We start from the raw sequence: 24,433 nt of genomic DNA, 5'->3' as shown, positions 1-24,433 counted from the left end.
TGTAGTGAAAGAGGCTGAGTGATTACCTTATGGAGGTTTATAAAACCATGAGGGACATAGATACGATAAATAATCACAGTCTTTTTCCCAAAGTAGGGGAATTTAAAATTATAGGGTATAGGTTCAAGGTGAGAGAGGAAATGTGTAAAAGGAAGGCGAGAGCCAATTGTTTCACATGAAATACGACATTTAAAAGTTACAGACAGAAACATGGATAGGAGAGATTTGGAGGTGTAGGGGCAGGCACAGGCAAGTGGAACGGGCTCTGCTAATCAACTTTGTTGGCATGGATGAGGGGCCAAATAGCTTGTTTCCATGCTTTTGTAACAGCTCTATAATTCTAGTGGTGTGCAAGAGAATTTGATTGTCATAATTACCAAAATCGAATAATGAACATCAGTACTTAACATAATAACATGAACAAAAAAATGTTGCATAAATAAAGCCCAAATATTAGTGCAAAACAAAACAAAGCCCATAGTCCCTATTGCAAACAAGACAGTTCGTAGTTCGAAGTTTAGTTGTGGTGTTCAATAGCCTGATGGTTGTTGGGAAGATGCATAAAGAATTCCAGGATTTAGATGAAGAAAGGAAGATGTATTTCTAAGTCAGGATGGTATGTAAGCAGGAGAGAAGAATACAGATGAAGGCATTGTCATGCACCAGCTACACTTGTCTCTGTTGATCATAGGGATGGATTTGGAAAGTGCGGTTGGAATTGCGTTGGTGAACAACTACACCATATTTTGTAAATGGTACAAATCAAAAGTTTTGATCAGAAATGCATCAATTGGTTAAAAAGTAAATGTTGATGTGTGCAAGTCTTCAAACTAGCATGGAACAGACCAGTTCATATTCATGTGATAAAAGCAGAATTAGGCCATTCGGCCCATCAAGTCTACTCCGTCATTAAATCATGGCTGATCTATCCCTCCCCCTCAACCCCATTCTCTTGCTTTTTCACCATAACACATGACACCAGTACAAATCAAGAATCTATCTTTCTCTGCCTTAAAAAATATCCATTGACTGCCTCCATAGCCTTCTGTGACAATGAATTCCACAGATTCACCACCTTCTGACTAAAGAAATTCCTTCTTATCTCCTCCCTAAAGGAATATCCTTTCATTCTGAGGTTATGACCTCTGGTCCAAGACTCTCCCACTAGTAGAAACATCCTCTCTACATCCACTCGATCCAAGTCTTTCACTATTTGGTAAGCTTCAGTGAGGTCCACCCTCATCCTTCTAAACTCCAGTGGGTAGAGAGAGGCCCAGCACTGTCAAATGCCCATCATATGTTAACCCACTGATTCCTGGGATCATTCTCATAAACCTCCTCTGGGCCCTCTCCAGTGCTGGCACATCCTTCCTCAGTTATGGGGCCCTGAAATGCTCACAATACTCAAATGCAGTCTGACCAGCGCCTTATAAAGCCTCAATATTACATCCCTGTTTTTGTATTCTAGTCCTCTCGAAATAAATGCTACCATTGTGTTTGCCTTCCTTACTACTGATTCGATGTACAATTACATTTTTTGGGAATCCTGCACCAGCACTCCCAAATTGCTTTGCACCTCTGATTTCTGAATTCTATTAGTTTTAATAAAAACTATGTGCAGATGCTTTATTTTGTATTTAATTTAAATTAAAAGATAAATCCAGAAAAGACAGAATTGGGCAACGATTTAACTAGAGATTAGCTTTTAAAATATCTGCATTTAGACATCTGAATAAACAAGCCCAAAATATCACAACCTGAGATATCTGCAAAATTGTAACACCATTTTTCAAAAAAGCTAGATTCTGCTTCTTATAATGGACAGCGTTGGATTGATAAAGTTAATAACTAGTATTTTGGACCAAAATATGTACGCTGTCCCACCTGCTGAGTTCATTCAGCATTTTCTGCTTTTGTGCCAATATTCATGTATTTTCCACTTAAGCTATTAACTAGGTTATAACCGGCAATTGATTGTTACGAATGTATTCCATTACAACAACAATTGAAAACTGCTAGTCATGGCCATGCTACATGCAAGAATATGCAACTTATTTTATGAGATCTGGGAATAACATTGAAAATTGTGCTGCCATCAGCAAACTTTCCCACCTCCGATCTTATTTGGAAAGGAAAGTCATTTCTGGAACAGCTGAAAATTCAAGGACACTACCCTGAAGTCTCCAGCATTGATTGCTCAGATGGACGGAGACCCCTAATAAACATAACCATCTTCCTTTGTGAGATATGTAATTCCACATATTGGAGAATTTTCCCATTGATTCGCATCTGTTTTTCTGTGCCTGTAGTTATCATGTGCAGTCAAATGATATTTGATGTTAAGCCAATCACTCTCACCTTATACTCTGGAATTCACCTCTCCTTCAGGTTTGGAATAGTCTGCAATGTTTGGAAATGGCTGGCCTTGGCAAAATCCAGAGCAGGAATCGGTGAGCAGATTAATTGTTGGTTCTTAAGTGGCATGACTTTACTGATGATTGAATAGAAACTGATGGGGAAGTAATTAGCCAGATTTTGAGGTGATTCCTGGGCAATTCTTGAATAAATACCAGTGCTGTAACTGTACAGGAACATCTTGCTAGAGATGTAGCTAGTTTTGGAAAGCTAGTCTTGAGCAGAACAGCCAGGACATTGCTTTGTGTGTAGCTTTTGAGTATCCAGTACTCCATACCATTTACTGATATATACTGTTCATAGTTTGAGTGGCTGAAGGTGGCTGATGATGGGGACTTCAGGAGGGAATATGTTCTCTACTTCTCTCCTCAAGCAAATTTTATGAAGTTCTATTTTGTCTTAATTATAAATATCACAATACATGAGATGTCAAGCTTTTGCTACTCATAAAGTGCCCAAAGAGAGAGCTGAGCTTACCCATATGCTCAACTTCGATTGACAAGAGAAGACATTTAGCACTAAATATCTAGCGTTTAATGAAATCATGACGGACATATATTTTAATTCCATGCATCCGTCTTGGCTCTAGACACTTTAACATTCTGTTTACATACCTAAAAACAAAACTAATTATGTTCTAAATTTAAGGCAGCTCCAATAGCTTGTATGTAATGACTTTTGGTGATGTCATAGTCATAGAGTGATTCAGTCTGTAAACAGGCCCTTCAGCCCAACTTGCCCATAGCGGCCAACAGTGCCCCAGCTACACTAGTCCCACTCGCCTGCGCTTGGTCCATATCTCTCCAAGCCTGTCCTACCTATATACCTGTCTAACTGATTTTTAAATGATGGGATAGTTCCAGCCTCAACTACCTCCTCTGGCAGCATGTTCCATACACCTACCACACCCTTTACGTGAAAAAGTTACCCCTCGGATTCCTATTAAATCTTTTCCCCTTAACCTTGAACCTATGTCTTCTGGTCCTCGATTCCCCTACTCTGGGCAAGAGACTCTGTGCAGCTACCCGATCTATTCCTCATGATTTTGTACACCTCTAATAAGATCACCCCTCATCCTCCTGCGCTCAATGGAATAAACATCCAGCCTACTCAGGTTCTCCCTAAAGCTCACACCCTTTAATCCTGCCAACATCCTCGTAAATCTTTTCTAAACACTTTCAAGTTTGACAATATATTTTCTATAACATGTGCCCAGAACTGAACACAAACATTTGTAAAATTAATGTGCTTGTAAAAATGTGCTTTCTACATGTCTATATTTCCTGTTCATTTTAATTCTTGGAAGGCTGTATGGACATAAAAGATGTTCTATGCAAAGTAAAAAATAGGTTTATGTGAAAACTCCATTGCCATTTGTGCGGACTAGAAAATGAAAAGTAATTCAAATCTTTAAACATGAAGCAAATTTAATTACTGTACAGTGCAACAATAACTTTATTTTACAATTCACCTTTGTGTCAAATGCAGTACATGAAGTAGCTTACATCTCAAATCTGGCCTTATACAGTACTTTTAAAACATAAATAAACATCATATATTGCTGAAATTAACATTGCTTTGGAATGAAAATGATTCACATTTCAATCTCAGAAATTATTTTCTTTTAAAATTAGTAATTTTCTCTTGGCACCTATTAAATATTTCATTGTAGCATTGATCAAACCTGAAATACTTCCATGAGATGAACGTCACTTGCAGAATACTTTAAAACTACAAACGGTGCTTCAGTAAGAGATTGGCATAAGTAGTGTGTGATTATCGCAGCATTTTGACTCTTGCCAAGCAATATAATCAGTGGAGGAACCCAAGAACAGAACTGTGCAATCAAATTTTCTTTCATGATAAGTGCAATATATGTTGACAATGACAATAGACAAATTTATGAAAGCCTGTTGGAAATCTTGGCTCATCTCTACTCAATACTTAAAAGAAAATCATTTTACAAAAATAACCAGCAGATTTACATATCTTGTCCCGCAGTTGCCGATATATATATACAACAGTTGGTGCTTTATAGTATTTTTCAATGAAGTATGATGTCTAATGGATTTCATCTTTAAACAAAGCCATAAAAATTGAAACAATATTTACTCCACTATTACATCATTTTCCCTTAAGGGATTGCCATACAGATCATATAAAGAATGCTAAACACAGGGCAAACAAAGAAATTATCTTCCACTAACATTACAGCACTTGGAAAATATACATCAAAATTTTCATAACATAAAGACTCCAGAGATTTTGATAAATATACTTCCTTTTAGATTTATACAGGATATTTTTACTTGATTGCAGGAAAAAAACTAAAAAAAACAGAAATGGAATTTAAGAATTACGAAAGTTGAACTGCAATGGAATCTGCTGATGCGCAGTTTATTAATCTCCTGACTTTTCATAAGACTTGCTTGAATCAATTCTGGTCCTCCTGCCTCACTTTCTGGCTACCCTAAAGATTTCCTATTGTTTTCTATTTGTAGTAAAACTGCACAGGTAATCTTTGCTACTAGTAACAAAATCAAAGGAAATCCTCCATCAATATTATTACGGGGCACAGCAAAACAAAAACTACCCCTAACATGCTATATTCATTATCATGTCCACTTATTCCCCTGCAAAAGTGGAATGACATAGACAGAGATGTCGTCCCCTGAGCCAAGCCTATCATTTGATATCCTCCATCCTCGGTCCTTCAAAACACCTCTGGCTCTCATCACCAAGTCCTGGGCTGCCAGAGTGTACCTGTAGAGAAATAATATCAATTATGTACCGTTTAGAGTGATAATTACTGTAATGTGAAACTGTCTTGGATAACTTCCCAAACCATCAAATATTCTGTGTATGCCCATCGAGGTTGGCTGCAGAGGTTTTGCAGGGCAATCGCTCTACAAAGTCTTGAGTGCACTGGGCATCAACGGAGTGGCAAGGAGAAGGGCCATCAAGAACACCACAGAGGCAGCGGAGAAGGCCTCGAGATGGCTCTGGATCAGGAGAGGAGGTCCATGGGGAGGCGCGAATGCCACCTGAACACAAGTCGTGGTCTGATCAACCACGGCTGGGTCGCCTGGGTGAGGGTGTCTGATGTTGAAAGACCCGAAACACCCAATGACCCCAGGTTACATCACTGATGATGTGTTCAGGAGCATCTATCGATGTATTTGTATCAAATGTTGACGACAGAATGATTATCCAGTAAACTTATTAAATACTGTAACTTGTCCAATTCTCTTTGATTGCACTGATGCATTTGGATAGATTCTGACTGCAAACAACTGTCTACGATAGTAAATTGGCAATTTGCATATATCCCATTCTCATCGATCGAGGTAAAAATAGGGAAAAGTGGATCTGCTATCATACATTACAATCACTCCACATTTTTAATCTTTATTTCAGCAGATACCCATTATCCTGCATCTGTACACCGAAGGACGGCTTGATTGTAATTATGTAGTCTTTCTCTGACTGGATAGCAGACAACTAAATGCTTTTCACTGTACCTCGCTACTTGTGACTGTTGTAAACTAAACTAAAGATGTAATATGGGCTGCCAATTTGTCTATGCATGTTTTTCACCATCAAATGTATTATTACCCCCAATCAGTACATTTTTGTGGACAGAAATGTGCCAGTGGGTATAAGGTCATAAGTGATAGGAGTAGAATTAGGCCATTTGGCACATCAAGTCTACTCCGCCATTCTATCCATCCCTCCTAGCCCAATAACCTCTGACACCTGTACTAATCAAAAATCTATCTATCTCTGCCTTAAAGGTATTCACTGACAGCCTCCACAGATTTCTGTGGCAAAGAATTCCACAGATTCACCACCCTCTGACTAAATACATTTCTCCTCATCGCCTTTCTAAAAGAATGTCCTTCCTAAAAGCATGTAGCCTGTACCTACATAATTTAAATAATATTTCAACATTCTTAAAAGGAGAAATGGGAAGAGGCTTAATTTTAGGAGTCACTTCCTGCAATCTTATATGACAACCTTTTGTCTCCTTATCATCTCTAATCTTTATCATTTACTCCACCCGTCTTGCCAATTCAACCCCCTCCCCATCTGTATCCTCCTATCACTTGCCAGGCTTTGTCCCGCCCTACCTTTTTCCCCCACCTCTCCCCCTACCACAGTTAGTCTGAAAGGGGGTCCCAACCCAAAACATGACCTATCCATTCCCTCCACAGATGCCGAGATACCCGCTGATTTACTTCAGTACTTTGTGTTTTGCTAAAGCCAATTTCTTGATGGTCCCTAATTTCCTCCGAGTTCCAACCATGGATAAAAATTATTTTGAAAATACCTTTTGAAAGTTATTTTGATACAACACAAACACAAATAAAAGTAACTGCATGTAAAAAGCAATATTTGCTTGATCTAGCTGAGAACAGATTTTACTTTAAGCCACAGTAGAATTTACACTTTGGTAATTTATCATTGACCATCTGTTACTTCATTAGATACAAATAGATCATGATTATGTTGATTATTGTTAATTTTACTGGCTACAATGCAATCACACAGGTGAACAGATTGAGACCACACGTATAATTAAAAACTACAGGTGAATGATGACCGTGGGTTGAAATTAAATGTGACAGGTGTTTTTTCATGTGCTTGGTGGCAACAAATTATCATGCAGTTCCCCACTAAGTACAAGTGTTCTGCAAATGTGATTTGCCTTCATACTCGACAAAAAAAGTTGACGCCATTGTATCTCTCTGAACTGCAATGCATTGAAAGAAATCACAGCCTCACAAAGACATAATTCTCAAATCTTGAGTCCTGCCAAGTAGTTCCCCTTTGAAGCTCTGCAACCTGTTTTTCATTATGGAAAGGGAGCCACTGGGGCAATTTTGCCAATCTGTTACCTTGACATGTGACCACAGCATGAATCCACGTGGATATTTTATAATTTGAACAAGAGGATAGAACTTGCACGAGATCAGGGCAGGCATATTGGGATCTTTTGCAGACAATTGCAGGATTCAGTGCATTTTGCCGATATTTTTTTTATAGAATCAGAAAACCTTTCAACAGAGAAGGAGGCCTTGTGCCTGTTCTTTCAAATGTCCCCACATGTGTCTCTAGTCTCTTAGATGCTGCAGTGTAACAAGGCAGATAACAGAGCTGGAGCTAACGAAAAGACATCCTTTATTGAATTTAAAAAAAACTAGAGTAACTCAGTAGGTCTGACAACATCTGTGGAGGGAAATGGACAGTTGATGTTTTGGATCGGGACCCTCCTTCAGGCTACAGAGTTCATGGCCAGCTGAGTTCCTCTAGTACTTTGTTTCTTGCTCCAGATTCCAGTATTTGCAGCCTCTTATATATTCTCTTTTTTATTGAACGTAATTAATTTCAACTAAAAACAGCGGCTGGTAAAACAAAATCTTGAATGTTATACCACGTTACATTCAATTATTAATTGACCTCATTTTATTCCATTGTTGGACTTTCATTTATGCATATGCTTAAAACAAAGACTGAGTCATTGAATTAAATGTTTCATATCCTTCTTAAAGTTTCTCTTACTTTAGATTTTGTTTAATGTTACAATAACTCATGAATGCACTATCTCAATTTTGCACCCAGAACCAACTGATATGCAAGGAGATCATTGTTGTCATTGAAATGACTAACAATGGCCACTCCCAGGACAATTTGGTCTAGTTTACCTGGGATTGCTCCAAAGCTGCATGGTATGAGAATCAGTGTCATCCTGTGAAAGACTGATGCATCAACTGTACATTAAGAGAGAAGGCCTTATATTTCATGAATTGTTATAAAAATGCAAAATGTCCTGGGAGTGATTGTCACAGTGTTTCACATTGGTTCTATTGCACATCACTGGAAGAAGAACCAGCCATGTCATTGAATTTCTGGGCAGTAGCTTATACAAAGTGTCATAAACGAAGCAGAAAGGGGTGGGAATAAAAAGCCAAGGCACCACAAAGCATTGAAGTCGATAGTTTAGCTATGAAAATAATTTTGGGTCACTAGGCCTGAAATGGAAGAGCTGGAAAATGTTTGGTGGAGGATATTCTGGATGTAGAGAGGCCATGGTGGGATTGGAAAACAAGTATGAAAATCTCTAAACTGAGTCAGTCCAGCATTCATTGCAGGTCACCAAGTAGTGGGCAAGACTTGGTGGGATTCAGGCTCATCAAGACAGCATTGACATGTTTGAACATTTAAAAAGAAATCAGAGGAAATTTACAAAAGCAGATAAACTGAAACAAGGCGAGGTTTGGCTATTTGACAATGTAGGCAACATGTTGAAGGACTGAAATGCGTATAAAAGTTTAAGACAGTCAAATACATTAAGATTTGAAACATATAGTTGCCAAGGAGGTGGATGGAACAGATGGTTGAGGAATGAAGTTTACTACAGGTTCCAAAAACAATAGCCTCCATCTAATAACCTAATAGTTAGTTAGTGGAAATCTTTGTTCATTTGGTGCTAAATGTCAGACTAGCAATATAACAATTTTGAGACAATAAAGGGGCTGGTGCTGTGGGAGGCAGAGGGTTGGGGTTTTCAAGAGATCTAATGTCTTCACCAACCAGACAGTCAAAGCTCAGCCAAAGGTAACTGCTGACAAATAGTGGTCTCACAGAATGAATAATTGTTTCAATAAGATGACGACAAAGATGGGAGACTGAAGTTAAGAGGAAGAAAATATGACACTGTTGGACTCCTTATATTGCATCTGAGACATGAAGTGCAGATTTAATGGATACTTTCAAAACTGTGTCAGGATTTAATGCAGTGAATGAAAATAGACTACTTCCTCTAATTTATGGATTAAATGAGCATTGTGCAGTAAATTAAATCTTTGTAAAGAGATTGAGGAAATGGGTTAAAATGGGTTAAATTTTTACGAAGTGGAAGGCCGTTGTGAGTAATGCATGGGTTATTTTTCAATATCAATATGGGATAACATAATGGTCCTTTGGTCCACACCGACCATCAATCACCCATTCACACTAGTCTATACTATCCCATATTGATATTAAAATTTAGGTGTCTGTGTATTCAAGTCACTAAAAACGAATATGCAGATGCAACAAACAATTAATAAGGTAATTAATAAGGTAAATTATATGTTTGCTTTTATTATAATAAAATTTGAGGATAGGAGAAAAAGTATGTCTTACTGCAATGTTATAGTCTCTTGCACCTTGAGAATCATGTACAGTTTTAGTTATTACCTCAAAAAAGAACATACGTGCTATAGAGGAAGCACAATATTCACTAGACTGCTTCCTGAGATGGTGGATTTTCTGCATGAGAAGAACTTGTATTCTTTAGTTTTGTAAAAGGTGAGGTTATCTCATTGAAACTTACAAAATTCTTCCATGGCTTGACAGGGTGAACACAGGGAGTTGGTTCCCTGACTGTAGATTCAAGGGTCACAGAATAAAGGGGAGGCTGTTTAGGACTGAAATAAAGAGAAAATGCAGAGAAGGGTAAATCTTTACAATGTTGTATCCTGAACGATGATAAATTGTCTTCAAGTTCATTCGAAACAGAGACATATCACGTTCAGAATATTAAGGGAGTTGAATGATATGCGAGCTGTGAAGGAAAATAGAGCTAGGGTGAAAGATCAACTATGACCTTTGTGAATGCAATGATCTGATTGTTTGGAACTTTGATGGTTTGGGATTGGGCTTGGAATATGAGCCCGGGGCCCAGTATACAAGCTGAGTGAGTGGCCAGAGCCATTTTCCAAAGTGCAGCCACAGCCAGGGTCCAGTCTGTGTGTCAGATGTGTAGCTGCACTCCCTTTAACCTCACAAGATTAACTGGACAATGTATTACACTGCTGTGTAACATGTGAAAAAGTGAAATGGACAAATGTATGCATTTTAATAAGAGTTACATTCAATAGTCTGAAACATCTGATGGCCTGGTGTTGGATTATCAGAGTTTTACTATAATAAACAAGCGTGTAACATCAGATGTCTAGACACTCCTAATCTTTATGTTAGAATAGACAAAAAAGAATATGGCTGATTCTGTACCCTTTTCAACATTTCAATCTTATATTCCTCGATTTTCCATAAATCTATTGATATCAGCCTTGAATGTGATTGACTGAATATCAATCAATAGGGTTGACTCATTGACTGAACATCTATCCAAAAACCACTGGAAATTCATAGATGCTCAACGACCCTGCAAGAAATCGCCTAAACGCTCCTAAACCGATATATGTTAATGGCATAATAAGTATTTTCACTAAAAATATTTCCATTACAGATTATTCATTCTAGATTATTAACTAGCAACCGATAACCAAATGGAATTCTTCACAGACCTGTGTGGGTCATCGGGATCACAGTTAGCAAGAAAGCTGGTGATAGCATCAGCTACTTCTTTATTTGACAGAACGTCCCAGAGGCCATCCGTGGCTAGAACCAGTGTATCGTCTGCGTCGTGTTCTTGCTCTATACAATCGTAGACTCTTACCTGTACACACATCAATTAAAATGTATTTATTTGAAACAAATATTCCAAAGGAGGCAAAATGTTTTTCAAGCACGAACAAATTCTCTCACCATTATTCCATCATTTATTCATGCAACCAACGCATTAAAGATTCCCATGGTTGTAAAATCAAACTGACAGTGAGTAACAATAAATCTTAAATGCCAACAAGCAAAAATACAGAATAATCTATTCCATTCATCTTTTATGTGGGAAACCATCGCTTTCTTTGTTTATAAATGCTTTTGATTGCAAATGTGCTCTATTTTAATTTCAGGAGAAATGTTGTCACCCATCACTAGCGTAAGGCTCTTAGCTTTAAAATGCATTTAGGCCAACAGCATTTCACTGGCTTCTCCGTGGAAATTCGACAGTTAAAATTCCCATGGCAACACCCCGTCTCATCGCAGTAGCTCATAAACCATGCAAGATAGGCTCAACTCTGCTTTGTAGATTTACACCCTTGAATTGAATTACTCTGAGCAGAGAAGATGCAAAATTCTCATATGTAGAAATTACAGTGACTGGAAAATCTGTAGAAACTGCATTCTTAACGTATTGTTTAACTTACATTGGATTAAAATAAATAGATATCATGCTTTTATTTAAGGAACTGAAAATCAGTCCTAAAGTTTTTGTAATTAATCGTTAGATCCTACAGCTGGTTATATCTGGTAGATTGCAAAATGAATAACAAAATTGTTTGAAAGCAACAGAGCAAAATAAACTAAAATACATATCTGTATTGTGTTGGAAACAAGAGCAGTGCCTGAAAGGGAAACATTCTGTATGTCTGCTAAAGGTGTTTTAAAACACAGGAACAGTTGCAGAGACAGTTGTGGGTACCTGGAATGTATTGTCAGTGGTAGTGTGGAAGCAGTGACGATAGTGGAATTTAAGAGGCTTTTAAACAGACACACGGACATAATGGAGGGATATGGATTATACGCAGGCAGATGAGATTAGTTGATCTTGACATCATGTTTGGCACAAATTGTGGGCCGAAGATCCCTCTCCTGTGCTGTACTGTTCTATGTACTATGTAAAATCGTTGGGTGTAAAATCAGCACACCCACCGATGTGCAAACTGAACTGTTGATGTGAAAGAATGTCTGCTTTTGTTTGCATTCATTTAAGTTATTGCTTTTATGGCTTCAGGGCGCAAGCACAATTTCCAGAAAGTACAGAAGTAATTCTTGCCCATTGCACTGTGAACGCTGACATTGATTCTCTGACAAATATGCGCAAACTAGAAAGAAAATGAAGATAAATTTTATGAAATTACAGGGTCACTCACATTAATCATTTAATATTTTTATGCTTCAAGTCTTCAGTGACTTTATGGCTTTGGGCTGTCAGATTCGGGAGTGAAATGAACATTTCTCCTTCTGAAACTGAATTACAACATTCACTCTCCCGGATGCACCTTCACTCAATATTCGGCACTCATTTGCAAAATTAAAAAATGTATATTAAGTTTGCAACCAATAGAATAAATCAAGTATTTAATTCAAAAATGTTTTGGTTAGTATGCTGATTGATTAAACTGCAGGACTGGATGTACAGGGGTAACATGCTGCATGGGAAAACACTGTCATATTAATGTTATTTTCTTCTTAGGCTATCCCTTGGGTCAAGGATGATTTGTTTCCACTCTAGTTTTAAGAAGTGGAATATGCCTGTGCATTAATTTTTTTAACATGGAATGGACATTGCACACCAGATACTATGTGGTCTTGATGGCGTATACCTTGGTCCAATGGCAAGGAAGTCCAAGACAATTGGAGACCAGGCTCTTGTTGTACATTAGTGGAGAAATAAGTACACCCGTATATTTACAAAATCTAGTCCAATGCCTCTGCCTTGACGTTCTTTCTCTTACCATTATTACCTGTCTCCTACAGTTGCCTTCCTTCAGACTGCCTATTTCTATCTCCCTCCTCCCAATCGCCACCCTTCGTGACCCTCTCAACTACGATCCCTTCACTCACCCCTTTTCCCTCCTGGTATCTTCCTCCATTTTCATTCACAAAACCTCTGCATCCCATCGTCCACCACCCATCCCAACCTCTCCCAATCTGCTGACCATTTTCTCTCTCCATGAGCAAAACTGTTCGTTCAACTGCTGTTGCTTGCCCTCCCTAGCGACCCTCCCAGAATGCTAATTGTTGCTCTCAACCCCACCTCCACCCCGAGGCTGTAGCAGCTTTGCTGTCACAAGGTTCAATTTGCAGACCCTTGCTGGCTGGGCCCACGCCCCACTAACCTCTTTAACCGTCCTCCCTAGGCTGCCTGATGACAGCAGACCACACACTTCTGCTGTTCTGTGGCTGGGTTTCCATTTTCCCAGCCAGTAGTCCACACTGTTCTATATCTTGAAATTAAGACTCAAAGATAATTATTTAAATTTCAAATCGGATGGCCACATACACAAGCTTCATTTCAGCAGAAGAATTCAGATGAGCCAGCAGATACTTCACTTTAATGGGAATAGAACAGAATCCTTGCTCTGCATTTAAGATATCCGCTTCCTGTGTCAACCAAGTCAGCATTAAGTCTCAAAACACATTACTTTTCTGATTGCGAGGCAGAATGCACCCTGGTTACTATTTTATTGGCTAATACCAACATTGCTGATGAGGGCTACAATGCTGAACTATTTTCGTTGCATCCATTGAATACTGCAATACTGTGTTGGCAGAGCACTACATTGTCATGGCTGCCTTATAAAGAAGCACCAACTCATTTTACAGGGAGTTTTTCATTTGCAAAGCATTCCGTTTGCAATTGTGGAGGACCAATGCTCTACATCTGTGTCAGGCTTTGAGTCATCCTTTCATTTAAGCTGCACGCAGGTGGCCATTCCACAAGAAGGATTTCAATCTGTTTTCTTATTTACGTTTTGTGGGAACAGACGGTGTGACAGAGATCTTCTATAGAAATGCTGCAAGCTCACTGCGTGTTTTTCTTTCAAACGCCCTCTGTGTCTCCCACCGCCCAGTTCTCTCCAAACTCCCATTGCCTTTGCCTGAAACTGTATTGGCTCAACCCGCCAACTGATTGACTTAAACCCTCGGGTATCAAGATGCAGTGAAGCCTCAATAGCAAATACACAGTTTACTGATCCAGCCCACAAAATGTCACATCTTTGTGCCCACATTGGACAGAATTAGAAATCCCTTTCACAACATGAGCAAAATACAGATTACAAGAGACTCTAAAGCTACCGGAGACAATGAAGATTGTAAGCATTAGTTTGTTTGTAATATTTGTTCTTAAAGTGACAGTCCAAGAATACATTTATTTTCTCATATACAAGAACATAGAACAGTACACAATAGGCCCTTTGGCGCATAATGTCTGCGTCAAACATCATACCAAATTAAGCTAGTCCCTTCTGCCTGCATGTGATCCATTTCCCTCCATTCCTTGCATATTCATGTATCCATCCAAAAGCCTCTTAGACACTACAATTGTATTTGCTTCCACCATGACCACAGGCAAAAGTAGGTATTGGAGTCTAAAAGAAATGGATGAATGTGATTTTCCAACTGTCCACATGCGGGGGAAAGATCAATTTAAAAACACAAAAAACAATATGGTTTCCAGCTAGTCTGAGGAGACAGCTATGGAAATTGAGGTCAAGAAATATGAAAAGGATAACTTGTTATTGTCAATATTGAATGACAGGAAATTTGGAGTCATCCAATCTTTTGTTAGTAGATTGGCGACACAAGGAACTGCAGATGCTGGTTCATCTGCTAACCATTTTAACTTTACCTTCCCTGTGCCCCACCCGGATTAGCACCCGTTTCCCCCCCAACCCCCATTCCTTCCTCTAGCTTCACAATTTGCACCTCTCCTATCCTTGTGTCGAACATTTTATGTTTTAATCTCTGACTTTTGTCCAACCACCTATCAACCCCACCCCTCCCGTTACCTGTATCCACCTATCACATGCCAGGTATTGACCTGCGCGCACCTCTCTTCCAGCTTTCTCCCCGCCCCACCCCATAATCAGTCTGATGAAGGGTCCTCACCCAAAATGTCACATATCCATGTTCTCTAGAGAGGCTACCTGACCCGCTGAGTTACTCCAGCAACTTGTGTCCTTTTTTGTCAGTAGGTCACTGGTTAAAATGCTAACTGTAGTTAAAAGGGAATGGACTAAAATTTACAAATTACACAATGTAGTCGAAAGTAAGATTGCTTTACCTCAGGTGCGCTTGAGAGAAATGGCTTTATGTGAATATTTGAATCATGAACCTTCAAATCATGGTCTCCAAATCCTCGGGTCACACCAATGGTTGCCATCACACGTGCCTAATGAACAAATCACATTTTCCCCCTCAGTTTGCACGTCACTTATCAACCGATAAACACTGTGATTTCAAAGAAAGATTTTAAATTAATAGTACTTTACAACATGCTTCACAGGCACTTCATTATCTGCATGGTGGTTTGAGACACCCATTGTATACAAGACAGCAAATAAAACCAGCATGTTGGTGTCATAGTGCAGATACCAGTCCTGTATATGTGTGAACCCAGGATTGCAAAACACCAACCTTTGTTTTTTACGGTGAGAAATAAACCTTTGGGCACAACAGATTATTAGTTGCTCAATATTAATGCAGGAGAGGTGTGGAATGAGCTTCCAGTGGAAGTGGTGGAGGCAGGTTCGTTGGTATCATTTAAAAATAAATTGGATAGGCATATGGATGAGAAGGGAATGGAGGGTTATGGTATGAGTGCAGGCAGGTGGGACTAAGGGAAAAAAAGTTGTGTCGGCACGGACTTGTAGGGCCGAGATGGCCTGTTTCCGTGCTATAATCGTTATATGGTTATATGGTTATATGGAGTGGAATTGGAGAAAGTGAAGAATGAGTGAGGGCAATAATGAAAATATTGTGTGTTGGAGGGGGGGGGAGGTGGGACTCCAGCTGTAGCTGCTCCATGTACGTTGAGCAAACCTAGCACACTCGACCAAAAACGTCACCCATTCCTTCTTTCCAGAGATGCTGCCTGTCCCACTGAGTTACTCCAGCATTTTGTGTCTACCTAAGATTTAGAAAGATGTAGGTTGTTTTGAACAGAACAACCAAATGAGGTTTGGCTTAATATTAAACTTGGCAAATACTTTTATGATTACAGTGTATCTTTCAGTTATCAGGCATAAATATACAGTTGTACCATACATACATGGACGGACGTTGACTGCTCTGCCTTCTCCTTCAACCACAAATGTGTAAGGGAGTTTCAGATTTTTCCACCATTAGCAAGATATTTTAATGACTAAACATTATGTCCCATCCTCACAACTATTCCTGTGAGATTCAATGGTGGAAGCATCACTTTGTAAAACAGCACCCTTAAACACCTACATTTTCCAAAACTATAGACATGGTGCATAGATTTTCCAAAGCATATGCTTCTCACAGCCTTTGGTCTTCAGATTTGCTACATAACATGACACTTGTTATGTAAGTATGCAGTGACAAACGGGTCAGCCTAAAATACAGGTGAATCATTTATAAACTGACAAATAATTCACTGAAATAAACCACTTAATTTCAATCATAGAAAGTTTTCAGCAGTGTAGTAAAATGACTGGTTTCATACCCAGCAAAGAGAGGAAAGACTTGTACTTTAATAACACCTACCATAATCTCGGGATAACCCAAAGCACCTTATTGGCACTGACCTGCTTTGGAAGAATAGTCCCCGTTTAAATGAGGAAACACCAGAATAGAAATGCACAAAGAAAACCTACACAAACAGCAATGACCAAATAATGTATTGTTTTATTATGCAACTTAAACGATAAATATTGGCTGCTGTGTAAAGGAGAAGTATCTGGCTCTTCTTTTAATTTCCATGATGGGCTCTTTTATAAACAGCTGACTAGACCTTGTCTGACACCTGTCTGAAGAAGGGTCCTGGCCTGAAACATTGTTTGTCCATTCCCTCCACCAATGCCTCCTGACCCTCTGGGTTCCTCGGTACTTTGTGTTTTGTTCAGCTCAGGCACCTTTGACAGGGCGGCATTGGGACTCCCTTTACTTTATTCTTTAAAATTCTGGAGTAACCCAGGAGTAGATAGTGTGTCTCACTGGTGACCTTCCAGTGTTATGTAGCAGCCTATAGTCATCATGAACTGGACACATTGAACATTTCACATCTTGCAAATGTTCAGTCAGTGAGCCTCTGAATATTTATGAGCTCCAGTATCTATCCACCAGTGAAATTGACACATGAGGTGAATTTCAATAACCATGAAAAGCATCAATTTCTCAATCATTTTTTCATTTCTTTGCGATACACTGATTGGACTGAGGCAGAGATTTTCTGCAACAGAACTAATTTTCATGAGAATGCTTTAACCATAATTTGGGATTTGTTTTGTGCACAAGCATTTGTGTTTTTCCCCTGTGCTTCATTAACACAATCCATAATTCCAATTTGTGTTATTTGAGCTGTGAAGACATTCCTGTCCATGGAGAGCGACTGTCAGCATGTTTTTTTCCCTTTGGCATAGATTACTCGGGGCAGAGAGATAGGACATATTTGGCAAGAAAGGGAGCCATTGGGATACCAACAAAGAAAAATAAAGTCAGTAAAGAAACCCAGCCCCATGAAAGGGCGAAAGAACAGAAAGGCTCACACATGCAGATGAGTGAACAGCTGGGTTTTCGCAAAGCACGTAAAAAAGTGCTTTTAAAATATGTCAATGTTGTAATTTCTGGAAACATGGCATCCAATTTGTGCACAGCAAATTGTAACGCGAGGGTTAAACAGACTGTGTCAGCTAAAATGGAGTTGTCAGCTAACAGCCTTATGCATGTTTTTCAGCTAAATTAACAGCACCACATGTCAAGCAAGTATGTTCGCTTAGAAAAACAATTAAATGGTTAGGAAAATCCTTGGGGTAACTTGGAAGAACCTGTAAATCATGAGGCCACCTGCAAGGTCACTAATATAAACCTTTACCTTCTCAGAGTAATTCAAAACAAGCTCAAGACTAACTACTTGAATTAGCTTCTGAAGACTAACTAATAATCAGTTATTAGCCTGATTCGACAAACAACTGTTTTCAACGCTAGGAGGATAGACAGTTGTAAAATAAAGTCATCTGTTGTTCTTAGATTAGCATAGAAGCTTGGGCTTTAAGGTATAATAAAAGTGTCTATTACACAGGTGCTCTGGGGATTTCATGTTGGGCCAAGATTCTGGTGAGGCACCAGGACACAGAGGTTCTTCAAAAGATCTCCAGTCCAAGCCTTTATACAGAGTTCCCAACAAGCTTTTGAAGTTACAGCCTTCAAGGTTAAAACAATTGTCAGACTCAGTGTCGATATGGTATATTCTGCTGCTATTTATATTGCAGTTTATTTGTCATTTTCGTTGCTTTAACTGAAGTTGTATAGCTATCCTATTGCTATATTCTTGGTACTTTGATGCAGCCTTTACTAAATGTTTGTGCTTTAAATTTGATACAATTGTTCTTCTTTCATCATTGATCCGAATCCTTACAACCTCCTTTTATTCCATTACATAGGCTTCCAAAAATGATCCATTGGCACCACTTCAAACAAGACCAGATAAATTATCTTTGGTGTTCTGGTATCATAGAAAGAAATTTGGGTGGAAATTCGTCTGATGTTATGCAATTTAAAGTGACAAATGTCACTCAAAATGTGCTTTGAACTCTGCACGTCAAAGTGGATTGCAACATGTATATTTTATTGGACTGTGCATTTAGAGCACGTGGCTGAGGATACATTTTACCCCAATATTTTGTCCTTTTGTGGGAGCTTGCCATGTGCAAACTGGGTGTCGCATTTCCGACACTGCGACAGGGACAATTCTAAGAGCATGTCATTTCTTCTCACAGTCTTTGAGACATTCTGATGTTATGAAAAGCATATATAAACACAAATCTATTTTTCTTTCGATACTTAAAAACCAAAAGAAAAGGGTTCACATAATTATACCATAGAACAGACCGAGATGGTGAGACAGGCATAGTATGAACTTTACATCTGTCAAAGCAAAAGATTAGATTGTTAAAAATGGATGGAACAATAAAAGCCTGAAGAAAGAATGAGATTGACTCGAGGGACCAGCGGAACTGGTCGAGAAAGAAAAAATTTGCATTTATATAACCAATTTATCAGAAATGCTCCACAGCATTTTGTGTAAAATGCATTCATCATGAGGCAGAATCATTGTAGTTACATTGAAAAACTCGGTCAGTGGCTTGCATTTATATAGTACCTTACATGGCCATTTCAAGTCATCCCAAAGCACTTGTCAAGACTATGCAAGCAGTAGTATGTTGAGGGGGGAGTGGGTATCGCAGGAGCGTTTGCTGTACACCTACCCCATCCCCACTGTATGTCTAAGGTTTACCTTCAAAACATAACCTGGGCCAATTAAATACTTCATGAAAACATAGATGCTATAGTGTTTAAAGAGATAAGACACATAAGTGTACACACAGAACATTTTCAGAAACAGTAATGTGATGCCAGCCAATATTATGTCAAATTGAGTGAAGGATCATCAAAGGCCAAGCCTCCAAGGATAGCTCACTGCTCTGAAATCCTTTACATCCACCTGAGAGGACAGGTGGGACCTCGGTTTTGCATATTATCTGAATGGTGGCATTCCCAACAGTGCAACATACCTTGGGTAACACAAGGGAAAATAAACATACACTTTCATACTCCAATTTCTGTATCTGCACTTAGTTTGTAGAGCTGCACAGTTTGAAGAACTGGGCTCTCCAGTTTTCTCCCACTTCCGATTAATGTTCAGGTTTGTAGTTTAATTGGCTCTATAAAATTACCCCTAATGCATAGGGAGTGGTTGGGAAAGTAGGATGACATGGACCTTGTGTGAAAAAGTAAACAAAAATAGTCAGCGTGGGCCAAAGGGTCTGTTTCTATGCTGTATCTCTAAACTAAACTACTGACTCAAGAGGCAAGTATATTATAAATGGAGTCCCTCAAAGGCAGCCATTTGGCACTCTGCTAAGAAACAATAGTAGGAATCCCTTTGCAGTGTTGCCTTAAGGGAAGAAAGTTGCCCAGGGACAACTAACCAGTGTGGGACCACTAACATTCTGTTGAATAGTGTATCCAATAACTTAGCATGGTTTTAGCATGGCGGAATCACCTTAGGTGACTCCAAGAATAAAACACCAACCTACAATTCAATAGTTGAGTTTAACATGGTATCTGGTCATGATTGTAACATGATTTGGTTCCATCCATTGTTACATTCTAAGTAAAATAATCCACAGCAGATAAAGTAGCATAATAGGAAGAAACAAAATTGTAAACTAGAAGAACATAAACAAACAGAATAGATGCTCTGGAATTCTCTGCCACAGGAGGTAGTTGAGGCCAGTTTGTTGGCTATATTTAAGAGGGAGTTAGATGTGGCCCTAGCGGCTAAAGGGATCAGGGGGTATGGAGAGAAGGCAGGTGCAGGATACTGAGTTGGATGATCAGCCATGATCATACTGAATGGCGGTGCAGGCTCGAAGGGCCGAATGGCCTACTCCTGCACCTATTTTCTATGTTTCTATGCTTCTATGCAATAAAAAACTGAAGATAAAATAAGGCAACAGAACCAGACGAAGGAAAAATGTAGGAAAGAACATCAGGCAAATTAATAATTTTTTTAAATGCCCTGGAGTTTAATGGGTACATTTTGGCCAACTGAGCATATACGTTATTTTGTAAGAGTTGTCCATTTTATGCTATTACCCTGTTCTTTACCCGTAGGTTCTATACTTTATTTTCCAATTTATCCCATTTTCTTTAAATGTTGTTCTTTTCTCCTTTGAGATGCTCTTTAAAACCTGCACCTCCAGCAAGCATTTGCTCCACCATCTCCTTATATAGCCCAGCTTGGTGCCAAGCACCTCTTGGTGACACTCCTATGAAATAGTGTTGTGCTCTGCCACATGATGCAAAGTTTCTAAATGCAAGGTACTGCACAGTTAAATTGAATCTACCTCCACCGCCCACTTCCTAGTGCCTCCTAGATTTTAAAATTAATGAAATAAATGTTTTGTTGCCTTTGGTAGAACAAGGAACTGCAGATGCCGGTTTACACAAAAGGACACAAAGTGTTCGAGTAACTCAAAGGATCAGACAATATCCCTGGAGAACATTACATTTTTTTGATGTTTTTGGGTTTGAGAAGGGTCCCTACCCAAAACATCGCCTATCCAGAGATACAGCTTGACCCGCTGAGTTACTCCAGCACTTTGTGTCCTTTCTTTGTCTTCCCTCTGGTTCTCTGGAGTAATTCCCATAAATCTACATTCTCTGAACGAAGTAACAGAAGAACAGCTGAGAAGAGATTAGCAGAATCAGCAAACCAGAAAAGGGAAAGGGTAGAAAATAAAATGGAAATTACTTGCAGAAATAACCATTCAGCAAATACCCTTGTTTACTCAACCAAGGCATGTGCATTAAAGTATTGGGATGAAAAATGTGGCAGGATTAATTCACTGAGTGCAGCTTATGATTGACAGCAAGCCCAGTTTCATGATGTGCCCTGTTAAAATTACCAGAGTGTGACTTTTGGAAATAATTACATTTTATAGGTCGGCATAGTAATCTTGCAAGAATAATAATAAATGGAGCTGTGTGCTTATAGGTGGGGGTTGGGAATGAAAGGGTGAAATAGTTCTTATTTCATTGCTACAATCCCCATCTAACCTGCTCACCAAATGACCTATAGAAATACAAACACTCCTATTCATATGCAACACAATTCCCTACCTTCTTTCCCTCCCCGTATACCAAAGGAAACTTTAGATCATCTTCTTCGATGGTTTTATAGGCCCTGTGGTGAAAAGAAAACAGTTTTCATCAGCAGAATAGATTCATTATCCCTCCCACCCCAGGCCATTTCTGCATTAACTACATAGTCTAGCGTGCAGCCTCACTGTTAATGTCCGTTAGGGTTGAAGGTGTGCATGGTGCCAATCCCATTCCCCCCCCCCCCCCCCCCCCCCCCCAGGCCTTGATTTAATTAGAAATTGAAGGACATTATATTTTCTTGTGGCTAAAATATCTGGAATTAGACTGCAGTTTTTAAACGCTTCCAAGCAAACCTTTGAGTAGTTTTCTTTCAGTGGTGGAGCGCCCATAATGAGATGGATGCTCTTCCCTCCCCAACCTGCCCCCTCCACCAAATGAAAGGCGCATCTCATCAGCTTGCAGTGTAAGTGGTCAATTTGAAAATACCTCAAACCTGTGCAAAATCTGCATTGGAATCGGTTCAAAAATGAGGAGAGAAAAATTACTCCAGCCAGATGTGCCAGAACACGGAAAAATGAAAGTCAGAGAATGTTTTACTAAATTATCCATCTGATTTCCATACTTCTTGCTACTGTCAGGCAATCATCCTGCTCTCCCCCATTCATGCACGTGTGGACACACACAGACAGACAGACAGACAGACAGACAGACAGACAGACAGACAGACAGACAGACACACACACACACACACAGACACACACACAGACAGACACACACACACAGACAGACACACACAGACAAACACACACACAGACAGACAGACAGACATACAGACAGACAGACAGACAGACAGACAGACAGACACAGACGCACACACACACACATAAACACACACACACACACACACAGACACACACACATACACACACACACACACAGTCATCCATCATTGTCAGAAAAGCCATACAACTCAGGCCAGGTTCCCTGCTGTTTCACTGGGTCCATGCAAATACGTTGAGACATTTGCATTCAGTAGCGTACAATCCACCATTACTGTCAACAATCTACTCTTGGCTGCAGCTTCAGGAGTCATTTGCCAGTGATTTCCCCTCTTCCAATGCGTAAAAACACTCACCCTGCACCGCAAATTATAATACATTCTCGCAATTGTGCGCCTGGCAACAATGTTTAACAGCACCGCAAAAGGCATGACTTAAATAAATATGTTGCATCAGAGATGTACATCAGAGCTGTGAAAATTATTTAATTGTGCAATATTTTGGAATGATTCAACCCACGTACAAAAAGCTTTTGTAATTATGATTCTTCCTGAGCTGTTATGGAACATCTTTAATCACATTTGCCTGGTTAGCTGCCACTCATAATAAAGTGACAATTATACAGCCAGTCAAGGGTGCTCAATAGTCTGGTGTGGGCTGAGATAGAGAGTATAACTGGGAAGTGCAAGGATCTGTGTGGAGTTTGCACGTTCTGTGGTGACGACATGGGTTCCCTCCAGATGCTCCGGTTTCCCACCACGTCCAAAGATGTGCAGGTTTGTAGGTTAATTGGCCCTCTGTAAATGACCCATGGTTTGTAGGGAGTGGACAAGAAAGTGGCTTAACCCAGTGTGATCAATGGCCGGCGTGGACGTGGTGGGTTGAAGAGCCTGTTTCCATGCTCTATCTCTAAAACATAAAAACTATTTAAGCCCTGCTTTGACACGGGTGACCTATGATGTTCAAAGGTCATGGATGTGCAGAAGAATTTAGTGTGAGTGATGTCAAGATGTGTGCTGCACATTGGAGTTACTTCATGAATCTGGGACATGTGCCTTAGTTATTCTTGTCCCTCACTCATTCTTGAGTAAGACCATGTTCTCTACCTTACAGTGCGGTGAAGTGTACAGAGACCAATCTGGGCTCAAAGGTTTTTTTTTCACACAGGTGTCAGAGGTGTAAGGACACTAGCATGTGGTTCCTGATTTTTGAGATTCTCTTTTCCTCTCTGCTTCCTCCATTCAAACTCCCTTGTGAGCAAGCACAGGGAACCTGGATTGAATTTTCACATGTGCACCATATGCACACAATGCATCCACTTGTACCAGTTTAATTTAGTTTAAAGATACAGCGCCGAAACAGGCCCTTCGGCCCACCGAGTCCGCGTGGCTAGCAATCCCCAAACACCAACACTATCCTACACACTGTGGACAATTTGCAATTTTTACCAAAGCCAATGAACCTACAAACCTGTACATCTTTGTAGTGTGGCTGGATATCGGAGGACCCAGGGAAAACCCACCAGGTCACGGAGAGAACGTACAAACTCTGTACAGACAGCACCCGTAGTCAGGATCGAACCCGGGTCTCAGCCGCTGTAAGGCAGCAACTATCACTGTGCCACCACTCTGCCTTTCTAAGTGTACAGAGACCAATCTGGGCCAGATTTTAAATAAAATTAGTTTGTATAATGCACAAAAAACACTGCATTATGTGAAAAGAATTTGAGCTCACTGTACCTAGTTTGCAGTCACCGTGAATTTCTGCAGCACAAAACCTAACTACAAACTTCATACATTGATGATAAATGTGGGATCTTCCTATTCTGTATGCTCGGTGTGACAGAGAGACAACTTGATTTTGAATGTAAATTAAGAGCATGGTTTGGAGAATAATTTCTCCAACTGGATATCATGATCTGGGCTTCAGGT

General features: G+C 39.6%; 1 protein-coding gene across 1 annotated transcript in view; it reads right to left on the bottom strand.

The window, feature by feature from the left end:
- Positions 1–3,650: 3,650 nt before the first annotated feature.
- ppm1h (protein phosphatase, Mg2+/Mn2+ dependent, 1H) overlaps positions 3,651–24,433 on the bottom strand; it is a 105,436-nt gene continuing 84,653 nt past the window's right edge. The window contains exons 7-10 of the mRNA XM_055650666.1: positions 21,742–21,805; positions 15,155–15,262; positions 10,770–10,921; positions 3,651–5,178 (exon numbers count right to left, since the gene is read on the bottom strand). Of these exons, the coding sequence (XP_055506641.1) occupies positions 5,031–5,178; positions 10,770–10,921; positions 15,155–15,262; positions 21,742–21,805 (472 nt within the window). The 3' untranslated portion in view covers positions 3,651–5,030. The remainder of the gene's footprint in view (positions 5,179–10,769; positions 10,922–15,154; positions 15,263–21,741; positions 21,806–24,433) is intronic.

Source organism: Leucoraja erinacea, chromosome 19, assembly GCF_028641065.1.
Source record: "Leucoraja erinacea ecotype New England chromosome 19, Leri_hhj_1, whole genome shotgun sequence".
Taxonomy (NCBI): Eukaryota; Metazoa; Chordata; class Chondrichthyes; order Rajiformes; family Rajidae; genus Leucoraja; species Leucoraja erinaceus.
Note: the sequence above shows the minus strand (reverse complement) of the source record. Positions and strands in the feature narration are given on the sequence as shown.